Source organism: Salvelinus alpinus, chromosome 6, assembly GCF_045679555.1.
Source record: "Salvelinus alpinus chromosome 6, SLU_Salpinus.1, whole genome shotgun sequence".
Lineage (NCBI taxonomy): Eukaryota > Metazoa > Chordata > Actinopteri > Salmoniformes > Salmonidae > Salvelinus > Salvelinus alpinus.
The window spans coordinates 10,777,255-10,790,569 of NC_092091.1; the positions used below are offsets into that span (position 1 = coordinate 10,777,255).

At 45.0% G+C, this 13,315-nt stretch overlaps 1 protein-coding gene across 1 annotated transcript in view; it reads left to right on the top strand.

Moving 5' to 3' along the window:
- LOC139578125 (unconventional myosin-IXAb-like) overlaps nt 1-13,315 on the top strand; it is a 270,429-nt gene that overhangs the window by 251,026 nt on the left and 6,088 nt on the right. Inside the window, exons 37-41 of the mRNA XM_071405369.1 lie at nt 230-335; nt 721-852; nt 5,134-5,257; nt 5,592-5,645; nt 10,822-11,018. Of these exons, the coding sequence (XP_071261470.1) occupies nt 230-335; nt 721-852; nt 5,134-5,257; nt 5,592-5,645; nt 10,822-11,018 (613 nt within the window). The remainder of the gene's footprint in view (nt 1-229; nt 336-720; nt 853-5,133; nt 5,258-5,591; nt 5,646-10,821; nt 11,019-13,315) is intronic.

Consider the following 13,315-nt stretch of genomic DNA (forward strand, 5'->3'; position numbering starts at 1 on the left):
GAATCATGTAGTAACCAAAAAAGTGTTAAACAAATCCAAATATATTTTATATTTGAGATTCTTCAAAGTAGCATCAAACTGAAAACAGTTTATTATTTTATTTTAGCAAATGTATTAAAAACAATACTTTCCAAATGCACTGTATAAATCTATTTATATAATGTCTGTGTCCCCATAGGAGTGAAGCAGGAAGTAATTGTATTTCTTTGGTGGTGTGTCCCCCATGCAGGCCAGCCAGACAAGAAGGAGGTGATCCGAGGGGTGTACTCTGTGATCGACCTGCTCAGCAGAACCCACCTGAGTACCCTGGAGCGCCTCATCTTCCACCTGGTCAGGTGAGTGAGTCCCATAGGAAACAGGATGTCTCACTCACTGGCTGCGTCCCAATTCTCCACCCTTCTCCCAAAGTGTGCACAAACTCCCTCCAGTCATTGATACACCAATGCTTCTAAATCCATGACGGGCAGTGTGGGAGAAGGGTGGAGGGAAGTTGGCATCCACTGCATAGCAGTTTTGACATTGAAGAAACTATTTGCGGAAAAAATGTGCGACCCCCTCTGACGTGTGTGTGTGTGTGTGTGTGTGTGTGTGTGTGTGTGTGTGTGTGTGTGTGTGTGTGTGTGTGTGTGTGTGTGTGTGTGTGTGTGTGTGTGTGTGTGTGTGTGTGTGTGTGTGTGTGTGTGTGTGTGTGTGTGTGTGTGTGTGTGTGTGGTCTTCCAGGATCGCCCTTCAGGAAGACACCAACCGTATGTCGGCCAATGCCCTAGCCATCGTGTTCGCCCCCTGCATCCTCCGCTGCCCCGACACCATCGACCCCCTGCAGAGTGTCCAGGACATCGGCAAGACCACCGCGTAAGACTCCCTCATGGTGCTTCTCACACAGGGCTCGTCGTTCCTGGTTCTGGAAGGCTGTGCAGAACTCCAGGACCGGAGTCATAGTAAACAACCTGTCTGTCTCTCTGTTGCGACAGCTGTAGACACAGTCAACTTCTCTGCTGTGGTTGTTGTTGCTATCAGTGTTAAGGTCAAGGTTATTTCTTACCCCTACAGATCTGATCGATGCCGCTCCACTGAGCCAGGATACAGCTAGGGACTGTTCATCAAACTCAACATTAATGGCCTTACAGTAGAGTGGGTTATCCCCGAAGTCGAGTCCCTCAGATTAGGTTACTATATACCAGCCACTCGGGTCCCCGATATCTGGTCCCCGATAGGCCAATTAACCAGATGCTACATTAATCCAGTCTATTTCAGAAACCTAGAGTAAAATGTCATGCACTTGTATGACTCTTTGATGACACAGGGTTTCAGAACAATAAAGCATTTTTTTCCCCAAAATTTCAGAAACGGGCATAAAAGAATCACAAATCAATCAATCAATATCACCAATCAATGATAGGCAACCATCAACAGTACATTGAATTGATAGACACCTTCAGTGCCCTCTACTAAACCCTTATTGCCAATCAAATATTTATTTAGTCTATTACAGTTTCATTCTACATATTTAATAACAAACAGTCCATCTGCAACTCTATCAACAGTTTTATTTTACATATTTAATTTTTTATTTATTTTACCTTTATTTAAACAGGTAGGCTAGTTGAGAACAAGTTCTCATTTGCAACTGCGACCTGGCCAAGATAAAGCAAAGCAGTGAGACACAAACAACAACACAGAGTTACACATGGAATAAACAAACCATACAGTCAATAATACAGTAGAACAAAACAAAACAAAAAGTCTATATACAGTGAGTGCAAATGAGGTAAGATAAGGGAGTTAAAGGCCATGGTGGCGAAGTAATTACAATATAGCAATTAAACACTGGAATGGTAGATGTGCAGAAGATGAATGCGCAAGTAGAGATACTGGGGTGCAAAGGGGCAAGATAAGTAAATACAGTATGGGGATGAGGTAGATAGATGGGCTGTTTACAGATGGGCTATGTACAGGTGCAGTGATCTGTGAGCTGCTCTGACAGCCGGTGCTTAAAGCTAGTGAGGGAGATATGAGTCTCCAGCTTCAGTGATTTTTGCAGTTCGTTCCAGTAATTGGCAGCAGAGAACTGGAAGGAAAGGCGGCCAAAGGAGGAATTGGTTTTGGGGGTGAAAAGTGAGATATACCTGCTGGAACACGTGCTACGGGTGGGTGCAGCTATGGTAACCAGCGAGCAGAGATAAGGCGGGACTTTACCTAGCAGGGTCTTGTAGATGACCTGGAGCCAGTGGGTTTGGCGACGAGTATGAAGCGAGGGCCAGCCAACGAGAGCGTACAGGTCGCAGTGGTGGGTAGTATATGGGCCTTTGGTGACAAAACGGATGGCACTGTGATAGACTGCATCCAATTTGTTGAGTAGGGTGTTGGAGGCTATTTTGTAAATTACATCACCGAAGTCGAGGATTGGTAGGATGGTCAGTTTTACAAGGGTATGTTTGGCAGCATGAGTGAAGGATGCTTTGTTGCGAAATAGGAAGCCAATTCTAGATTTAACTTTGGATTGGAGATGTTTTATGTGAGTCTGGAAGGAGAGTTTACAGTCTAACCAGACACCTAGGTATTTGTAGTTGTCCACGTATTCTAAGTCAACTCCTCAATGCCATTGGATGAAACCCGGAACATATTCCAGTCTGTAGTAGCAAAACAGTCCTGTAGCGTAGCATCCACATCATCTGACAACTTCAGTATTGAGCAAATCACCGGTGCTTCCTGCTTTAGTTTTTGCTGGTAAGCAGGAATCAGGAGGATAGAGTATGGTCAGATTTGCCAGATGGAGGGTGCACGCGTCTCTCTGTGTGAGTAAAGGTGATGTAGAGTATTTTCCCCCTCTGGTTGCACATGTGACGTGCTGGTAGAAATTAGGTGAAATGGATTTAAGTTTTCTTGCATTAAGTCCCCGGCCAATAGGAGCGCCACTTCTGGATGAGCATTTTCTTGTTAGCTTATGGCCTTATACATCTCGTTGAGTGCGGGTCTTAGTGCCAGCATCGGTTTGTGGTGGTAAATAGACGGCTACGAATAATATAGATAAGAACTCTTAGATAGTGTGGTCTACAGCTTATCATGAGATATTCTACCTCAGGAGAGCAATACCTCGAGATTTCTTTAATATCAATTAGGTATTCTTAAGGATTCCTCCTAGAATTTTACTTTAACTGTTAAATATAATAAAAATGTAAATATAAGTATAATAAAAAAAGTATAAATATATTTTAAGCTAAAAAATCTATTGCAAAAATCTTCTTCCAGCAGTCGACCGGTTCTTCTATCACGCCCCCCTTTATACCCTCCATCTTCCTTTCTCATTGTGGTTTACACCTACTCCGATGACGCATTCAGTGGTTAACACCCTGTTAGGCAGGATGTTACCCTTCGCAATATGCCCGCCTTGACAGGATACCTCCTCCTGGCCGCTCTGACCAGGGAGTTTCCAATGCAAGCTAGCACCATTTAGTACATTCCATTATCATTAACTTTTAAAACATTACCATTCTCTACTTGGCTCCATTATAATGCTACTGCAACCCAACGTATTAACTCCCATTACATCTTAAACCTTCACCAACTTAAACCTTCACCAACTTAAACTTTTAATCATTTCAACATTGTAACCTTTCATTATCAACCTCCTACACACCCTGAGGCCTTGTTCTTTTTTCCTTGGTCAATGTCAATTCTCTCTCAATTTTCCTTCTCCTTTGTGCTCCGTGTGTGTGTGTGTGTGTGTGTGTGTGTGTGTGTGTGTGTGTGTGTGTGTGTGTGTGTGTGTGTGTGTGTGTGTGTGTGTGTGTGTGTGTGTGTGTGTGTGTGTGTGTGTGTGTGTGTGTGTGTGTGTGTGTGTGTGTGTGAGAAAGTGAAACTTCTTCATGAGTGTGTGCGTGGGCTTACAGGATGCAACTGTGTCTCAGAAATGCAAAAATGTCACAGAGAACTGGGCCTTAACCTACTACTCTTGATAACCCGATTAGTTGCAACTGTGTAAACAATGGAAGTGACAACGGACCTACCTCAATAGCTTTAATTCATCAGATGAGTGAGTGTTATTTATGTTGCAGATCCCCTCAGACTGCAATCAGTTCCTATAAGACAATATCAATAATCATTTCTAAATTATAGATTGAGCGACAGGAGAAGTCACCTTATTCACTGGTTGCTCATTCTGCTTGTCCTCCTCTAGGTGTGTGGAGCTGACTCATTCTGCCTGTCCTCCTCTAGGTGTGAGGAGCTGACTCATTCTGCCTGTCCTCCTCTAGGTGTGAGGAGCTGACTCATTCTGCCTGTCCTCCTCTAGGAGCTGACTCATTCTGCCTGTCATCCTCAAGGTGTGAGGAGCTGACTCATTCTGCCTGTCCTCCTCTAGGTGTGAGGAGCTGACTCATTCTGCCTGTCCTCCTCTAGGTGTGAGGAGCTGACTCATTCTGCCTGTCATCCTCAAGGTGTGAGGAGCTGACTCATTCTGCCTGTCCTCCTCTAGGAGCTGACTCATTCTGCCTGTCCTCCTCTAGGAGCTGACTCATTCTGCCTGTCATCCTCAAGGTGTGAGGAGCTGACTCATTCTGCCTGTCCTCCTCTAGGTGTGAGGAGCTGACTCATTCTGCCTGTCCTCCTCTAGGAGCTGACTCATTCTGCCTGTCCTCCTCTAGGAGCTGACTCATTCTGCCTGTCCTCCTCTAGGAGCTGACTCATTCTGCCTGTCCTCCTCTAGGTGTGAGGAGCTGACTCATTCTGCCTGTCCTCCTCTAGGTGTGTGGAGCTGACTCATTCTGCCTGTCCTCCTCTAGGAGCTGACTCATTCTGCCTGTCCTCCTCTAGGAGCTGACTCATTCTGCCTGTCCTCCTCTAGGTGTGAGGAGCTGACTCATTCTGCCTGTCCTCCTCTAGGTGTGTGGAGCTGACTCATTCTGCCTGTCCTCCTCTAGGAGCTGACTCATTCTGCCTGTCCTCCTCTAGGAGCTGACTCATTCTGCCTGTCCTCCTCTAGGTGTGTGGAGCTGACTCATTCTGCCTGTCCTCCTCTAGGTGTGTGGAGCTGACTCATTCTGCCTGTCCTCCTCTAGGTGTGTGGAGCTGACTCATTCTGCCTGTCCTCCTCTAGGTGTGTGGAGCTGACTCATTCTGCCTGTCCTCCTCTAGGTGTGTGGAGCTGATCATCGGAGAACAGATGAATAAGTACAGGGCCAGACTGAAGGACATCAACAGTCTGGAGTTTGCTGAGAACAAGGCCAAGAGCAGACTGACACACATCAGGAAGTCCATGGTAAGGCACCAGGACAACAGGGGGTTGTGTTCATTAGGCATCAAATGGAAGAAAACAGACAGAAAATTGGAGGGACTTTCTGAACTTGTCATTTTCATTTTCGTTGTAAAATGTTTTAAAGCATTTTCTGTCGCATACCCTAATAAACACGACCCAGGGGTCTCGTGGGAGGACAAATTTGACCTTACCCTCTGACTGAGGTCATCATAGACTTCCCTCTCTGTCTTCCAGTGGTTGACTTTGAACCTTTAACCCTTAATTCCTCTCACACAATGTAATGTCCTCCAACGAAGGTTACCCTCTCTAACCCTATTCTCCCCTTACCCCACTCCAGAAACCTGTACTAATCGCTGTTAAGTTTATTGGCATAACCCGCACGACCACTCCGGTATGTATTCTTAGTATATACTCCATGTGACCACACCCAGTCCTGTTAACCCATTTGTCTGTGGCGCTGTCAATCAACCAGTCCTGTTAGCCCATTTGTCTGTGGCGCTGTCAATCAACCAGTCCTGTTAGCCCATTTGTCTGTGGCGCTGTCAATCAACCAGTCCTGCCAGCCCATTTATCTGTGGTGCTGACAATGCTGTCAGTCAATTCTGCGTACCCTCACAATGCCATCTCTTCTTTTTTTCTCTCTCTCAATCCTTCTCTCTCCCTCCTCTCTCTGTCCTTCTATCTTTCCCCTTCATTTTCTCTTTCCCTCCTCTCTGTCCTCTCTCAATCTCCTCTCCCGCCTCTCTCCCTCCTTCTCGCTCTCTCCCTCCTTCTCGCTTTCTCCCTCCTCGCTCTCTCCCTACTTCTCTCTTAATCTCCTCTTTTTCTCCCTCCTCTCTCTCCCTTCTTCTCTCTCTCCTTCTCTCTCTCTCCCTTCTTCTCTCTCAATCTCCTCTTTTTCTCCCTCCTCTCTCTCCCTCCTCTCGGTCCTTCTCGCTGTCCCTCTGTCTGTCTTCATCCTTCCTTTCTCTATATATTTATTTTCCACAGAAGATTGTCTTTGTGTCTGTTGCAGTCGGCCAACTGTCATTCTCAGCTTGTCACTTACAATGCATTCAGAAAGCATTCAGTCTCTTTCCCTCTTTCCACATTTGGTTACATTACAGCCTTATTCTTAAATGGATAAAATAAATGTTTTACTTATCAATCTTCACACAATACCCCATAATGACTTCACAATACCCCATAATGACATAGTAAAAACAGTTTTTTAGACATTTTTGCACATAAAAAAAGACCATCTCTGCAGCACTCCACCAATCAGGCCTTTATGATAGAGTGGCCAGATGGAAGCCACTCCTAAGTAAAAGGCACATTGCTGCTTGCTATAGACCACCCTCTGCCCCCAGCTGTGCCCTGGACACCATATGTGAACTGATTGCCCCCCATCTATCTTCAGAGCTCGTTCTGCTAGGTGACCTAAACTGGGACATGCTTAACACCCCGGCCATCCTACGATCTAAGCTTGATGCCCTCAATCTCACACAAATTATCAATGAACCTACCAGGTACACCCCCAAATCCGTAAACACGGGCACCCTCATAGATATCATCCTAACCAACTTGCCCTCCAAATACACCTCTGCTGTTTTCAACCAAGAGCTCAGCGATCACTGCCTCATTGCCTGCATCCGTAATGGGTCTGCGGTCAAACGACCACCCCTCATCACTGTCAAACGCTACCTAAAACACTTTAGGAACCAATATACACAGGCAGTTGGGAAAGCTAAGGCTAGCTTTTTCAAGCAGAAATTTGCATCCTGTAGCACAAACTCCAAAAAGTTCTGGGACACTGTAAAGTCCATGGAGAATAAGAGCACCTCCTCCCAGCTGCCCACTGCACTGAGGCTAGGAAACACTGTCACCAACTACTTCTCAGATAGAGTTCAGTGTGTCAAATCGGAGGGCCTGTTGTCTGGACTTCTGGCAGTCTCTATGGGGGTGCCACAAGGTTCAATTCTCGGGCCGACTCTCTTCTCTGTATACATCAATGATGTCGCTCTTGCTGCTGGTGATTCTCTGATCCACCTCTACGCAGACGACACAATTCTGTATACCTCTGGCCCTTCTTTGGACACTGTGTTAACTAACCTCCAGACGAGCTTCAATGCCATACAACTCTCCTTCTGTGGCCTCCAACTGCTCTTAAATGCAAGTAAAACTAAATGCATGCTCTTCAACCGATCGCTGCCTGCACCTGCTCGCCCGTCCAGCATCACTACTCTGGACCGTTGTGACTTAGAAGGTGTCTGGTTAGACTGTAAACTCTCCTTCCAGACTCACATTAAGCATCTCCAATCCAAAGTTAAATCTAGAATCGGCTTCCTATTTCACAACAAAGCATCCTTCACTCATGCTGCCAAACATTCCCTTGTAAAACTGACCATCCTACCGATCCTCGACTTCGGCGATGTCATTTACAAAATAGCCTCCAATACTCTATCTACTCAACAAATTGGATGCAGTCTATCACAGTGCCATCCGTTTTGTCTCCAAAGCCCCATACACTACCCACCACTGCGACCTGTACGCTCTTGTTGGCTGGCCCTCGCTTCATACTCGTCGCCAAACCCACTGGCTCCAGGTCATCTACAAGTCTCTGCTAGGTAAAGCCCCGCCTTATCTCAGCTCACTGGTCACCATAACAGCACCTACCCGTAGCAGGCGCTCCAGCAGGTATATCTCACTGGTCACCCCCAAAGCCAATTCTTCCTTTGGCTTTGGCAGCAGTTCTCTGCTGCCAATGACTGGAACGAACTGCAAAAATCACTGAAGCTGGAGACTCATATCTCCCTCACTAGCTTTAAGCACCAGCTGTCAGAGCAGCTCACAGATCACTGCACCTGTACATAGTCCATATGTAAATAGCCCATTCTATCTACCTCATCCCCATACTGTATTTATTTATTCATCCTGCTCCTTTGCACCCCAGTATCTCTACTTGAGCATTCATCTTCTGCACATCTACCATTCCAGTGTTTAATTGCTAAATTGTAATTACTTTATTGCCTTACCTCCCTTATCCTATCGCATTTGCACATACTGTATATAGACTTTTTCTATTGTGTTATTGACTGTATGTTAGTTTATCCCATGTGTAACTCTGTGTTGTTGTTTGTGTTGCACTGCTTTGCTTTATCTTGGCCAGGTCGCAGTTGCAAATGAGAACTTGTTCTCAACTAGCCTACCTGGTTAAATAAAGGTGAAATTAAAAAATAAAAAGTAAAAAATGATGGGGTTTGTGTGTGTATATTGATGAGAGCAATTTTTTAAAATCAATTTTAGAATAAGGCTGTAATGTAACAAAATGTGGAAAAAGTCAAGGGGTCTGAATAATGTGTGAATGCACTGTATCTCCACACCGATGACACCATTGATTTGTAATAAATATCAACCTTTTATTTATTATTTGTTGATTCGAATAGTTCTATGATGAATTTTTTATGACTGTCAACTGTCATTACTAGGTCATGTGAGAGAAATGAGAGCTGTGGTTGGTTCATTGGACAGATAGGCAGAGCTGTGGTTGGTTCGTTGGACAGATGGGCAGAGCAGTGGTTGGTTTGTTGGACAGATAGGCAGAGCAGTGGTTGGTTTGTTGGACAGATAGGCAGAGCAGTGGTTGGTTTGTTGGACAGATAGGCAGAGCTGTGGTTGGTTCGTTGGACAGATGGGCAGAGCAGTGGTTGGTTTGTTGGACAGATGGGCAGAGCAGTGGTTGGTTCGTTGGACAGATGGGCAGAGCAGTGGTTGGTTTGTTGGACAGATAGGCAGAGCAGTGGTTGGTTTGTTGGACAGATAGGCAGAGCAGTGGTTGGTTTGTTGGACAGATAGGCAGAGCAGTGGTTGGTTCATTGAACAGATAGGCAGAGCTGTGGTTGGTTCGTTGGACAGATAGGCAGAGCAGTGGTTGGTTCGTTGGACAGATAGGCAGAGCAGTGGTTGGTTCGTTGGACAGATGGGCAGAGCGGTGGTTGGTTCGTTGGACAGATGGGCAGAGCGGTGGTTGGTTCGTTGGACAGATAGGTTGAGCGGTGGTTGGTTTGTTGGACAGATGGGCAGAGCAGTGGTTGGTTCGTTGAACAGATGGGCAGAGCAGTGGTTGGTTTGTTGGACAGATGGGCAGAGCAGTGGTTGGTTTGTTGGACAGATGGGCAGAGCAGTGGTTGGTTCATTGAACAGATAGGCAGAGCAGTGGTTGGTTTGTTGGACAGATGGGCAGAGCAGTGGTTGGTTCATTGAACAGATAGGCAGAGCAGTGGTTGGTTCGTTGAACAGATGGGCAGAGCAGTGGTTGGTTTGTTGGACAGATGGGCAGAGCAGTGGTTGGTTCGTTGAACAGATAGGCAGAGCAGTGGTTGGTTTGTTGGACAGATAGACAGAGCAGTGGTTGGTTCATTGAACAGATAGGCAGAGCAGTGGTTGGTTTGTTGGACAGATAGGCAGAGCAGTGGTTGGTTCGTTGGACAGATGGGCAGAGCAGTGGTTGGTTTGTTGAACAGATGGGCAGAGCAGTGGTTGGTTTCTGTTAGCATGCTTTGTTTAATTTCTGTTTTGAAGTGTTGCATCCCGACCAAACCAAACCCCAAGGCTAACACAATGTTTTTTTTAAATATATATATGTTTTGCTTCACAACGTAATAACATGCAGCCTAACACAGGTCAAAAGGTCATGCCTGTGTCTGCGTGCGTGTCTGCCTGTGTGTCCGCTACAGTTTGTTGGTTTTATAACACTCGTGAATTAGCTTTGTCATAACGCTGCATAAAAATAGCCAAGAAAAATATCCACATCACAGTATAAATGACCCTCGTCAACCATATCACAGTATAAATGACCCTCGTCAACCATATCACAGTATAAATGACCCTCATCAACCGTATCACAGTATAAATTATCCTCGTCAACCGTATCACAGTATAAATGACCCTCGTCAACCGTATCACAGTATAAATGACCCTCGTCAACCGTATCACAGTATAAATGACCCTCGTCAACCGTATCACAGTATAAATGACCCTCGTCAACCGTATCACAGTATAAATGACCCTCGTCAACCGTATCACAGTATAAATGACCCTCGTCAACCGTATCACAGTATAAATGACCCTCGTCAACCGTATCACAGTATAAATGACCCTCGTCAACCGTATCACAGTATAAATTACCCTCGTCAACCGTATCACTGTATAAATTACCATATCACACATTGAGTTTTCTGTCCAGCCATATTGAACACTCATGTCTCAGGCTATCTCCACTGTGTATGTGTCGTTAGTAGAAACAATAATCATGACACTGAGTCCGATGTGAACCATTAGATCGGCCTCTATCCTAACTATCTAATAGCCCATTGTAGCCTAGCCTTATAGCCTAGCCTATCTAATAGCCCATTGTAGCCTAGCCTATCTAATAGCCCATTGTAGCCTAGCCTAATAGCCTAGCCTATCGAATAGCCTAGCCTATCTAATAGCCTAGCCTTTCTATCCTACCTAGTAACCTAGCCTAGCCTAGACGATCTTATAGCCTAGCCTCTATCCTAACTAGCTTTGTGTCCTGTGTCCTATAGGGCAAAGGTCGTCTGCGGAGGGGTAGCAGCCACCACACGCCCTCCCCGCCCCTCAGCCCCAGAGTGCTCCCGGTGGTGGACGGGGAGAGTGCAGAGGAGGAGAGGGCAGAGCCGGGGCTGACAGAACAGCAGCAGGCCACCATGCAGCAGGAAGAGAGAGTCCTCACGGAGCAGATTGAGAGCCTGCAGAGAGAGAAGTGAGCCTGATTGTCTCTTATTATTAACAGTGTTCACAAGTCACTATACTCTACTAGAACTCTAGAACTCTAGTACTCTAGAACAACTCTAGTACTCTAGATCTCTAGTACTCTAGATCTCTAGTACTCTAGAACAACTCTAGTACTCTAGATCTCTAGTACTCTAGATCTCTAGTACTCTAGATCTCTAGTACTCTAGATCTCTAGTACTCTAGAACAACTCTAGAACTCTAGTACCTGCTCTTGGATCTTTTCCTCCAATGGGTTTCTGAGAACAGAGGACGTGAGGAATTGAGAAAAGACAAATTGAGAAAGAGTCACGGTACAGTAAAGCAGTGGTCACAAACCTTTTCTGAGTCAAGATCACTTTCTGAGTCAAGATCACTTTCTGAGTCAAGATCACTTTCTGAGTCAAGATCACTTTCTGAGTCAAGATCACTTTCTGAGTCAAGATCACTTTCTGAGTCAAGATGCAAGCTGAGATCTACCGCTCCGATTTGTTTTAAACATGACTTAAACATAAGCCTTTGCAACATTAACCAATTAAAAACAGTTCTGTATCAATAATGTTTGTGCAGTAGGCTATAGGCCCAATACATTTACACTGCATATTGGCTTTGCTTGAATTGCAAATATTCCTCAATATTGAAAAAGACCCAAGCCGCTAATAACAATAACAACGCAAGCCTATATAAACACTTTCCTCCTCATTCATTACTGCTACACTGCTTGTTGTAGCGCTGAGTGGAAATAGGAAGAACAAACATTGTATGTCTTATAACAGTGTTAAATACAAAGTGTTGACAGTGCTGAGTAAGAACTTAAACATGAACTCACTCATAAAAACAGCAGCTCATTTGTGGCCTGCTGGAGGTAATTTTGCAGGGCTCTGGCAGTGCTCCTCCTTGCACAAAGGCGGAGGTAGCGGTCCTGCTGCTGGGTTGTTGCCCTCCTACGGCCTCCTCCACGTCTCCTGATGTACTGGCCTGTCTCCTGGTAGCGCCTCCATGCTCTGGACACTACGCTGACAGACACAGCAAACCTTCTTGCCACAGCTCGCATTGATGTGCCATCCTGGATGAGCTGCACTACCTGAGCCACTTGTGTGGGTTGTAGACTCCATCTCATGCTACCACTAGAGTGAAAGCACCGCCAGCATTCAAAAGTGACCAAAACATCAGCCAGGAAGCATAGGAACTGAGAAGTGGTCTGTGGTCACCACCTGCAGAACCACTCCTTTATTGGGGGTGTCTTGCTAATTGCCTATAATTTCCACCTTTTGTCTATTCCATTTGCACAACAGCATGTGAAATGTATCGTCAATCAGTGTTGCTTCCTAAGTGGACAGTTTGATTTCACAGAAGTGTGAATGACTTGGAGTTACATTGTGTTGTTTAAGTGTTCCCTTTATTTTTTTGAGCAGTGTATATATGTCATTTAACAGATGGTAACATATACCATTTAGCAGATGGTAATATATACGCCATTTAGCGGATGATAATATATATGCCATTTAGCAGATGGTAATACAGTGCCTTGCAAAAGTATTCATCCCCCTTGGCGTTTTTCCTATTTTGTTGCATTTCAACCTGTAATTTAAATGGATTTTTATTTGGATTTCATGTAATGGACATACACAAAATAGTCCAAATTGGTGAAGTGAAATGAAAAAAATGACTTGTTTAATTTTTATTTTATTTAAATATATAGATACAGAAAAGTGGTGCATGCATATGTATTCACCCCCTTTGCTATAAAGCCCCTAAATAAGATCTGGTGCAACCAATTACCTTCAGAAGTCACATAATTTTTTAAATAAAGTCCACCTGTGTGCAATCTAAGTGTCACATGATCTGTCACATGATCTCAGTATATATACACCTGTTCTGAAAGGCCCCAGGGTCTGCAACACCACTAGCATGGGACACCAAGCAAGCGGCACCATGAAGACCAAGGAGCTCTCCAAACAGGTCAGGGTCAAAGTTGTGAAGAAGTACATATCAGGGTTGGGTTCTAAAAACATATCAGAAACTTTTAACATCCCACGGAGCACCATTAAATCCAATATTTAAAAAATGAAAGAATATGGCACCACAACAAACCTGCCAAGAGAGGGCTATGCACCAAAACTCACAGACCAGGCAAGCAGAGCATTAATTAGAGAGGCAACAAAGAGACCAAAGATAACCCTGAAGGAGCTGCAAAGCTCCACAGCGGAGATTGGAGTATCTGTCCATAGGACCATTTTAAGCCGTACACTCCACAGAGCTGGGCTTTACGGAAGAGTGTCCTGAAAA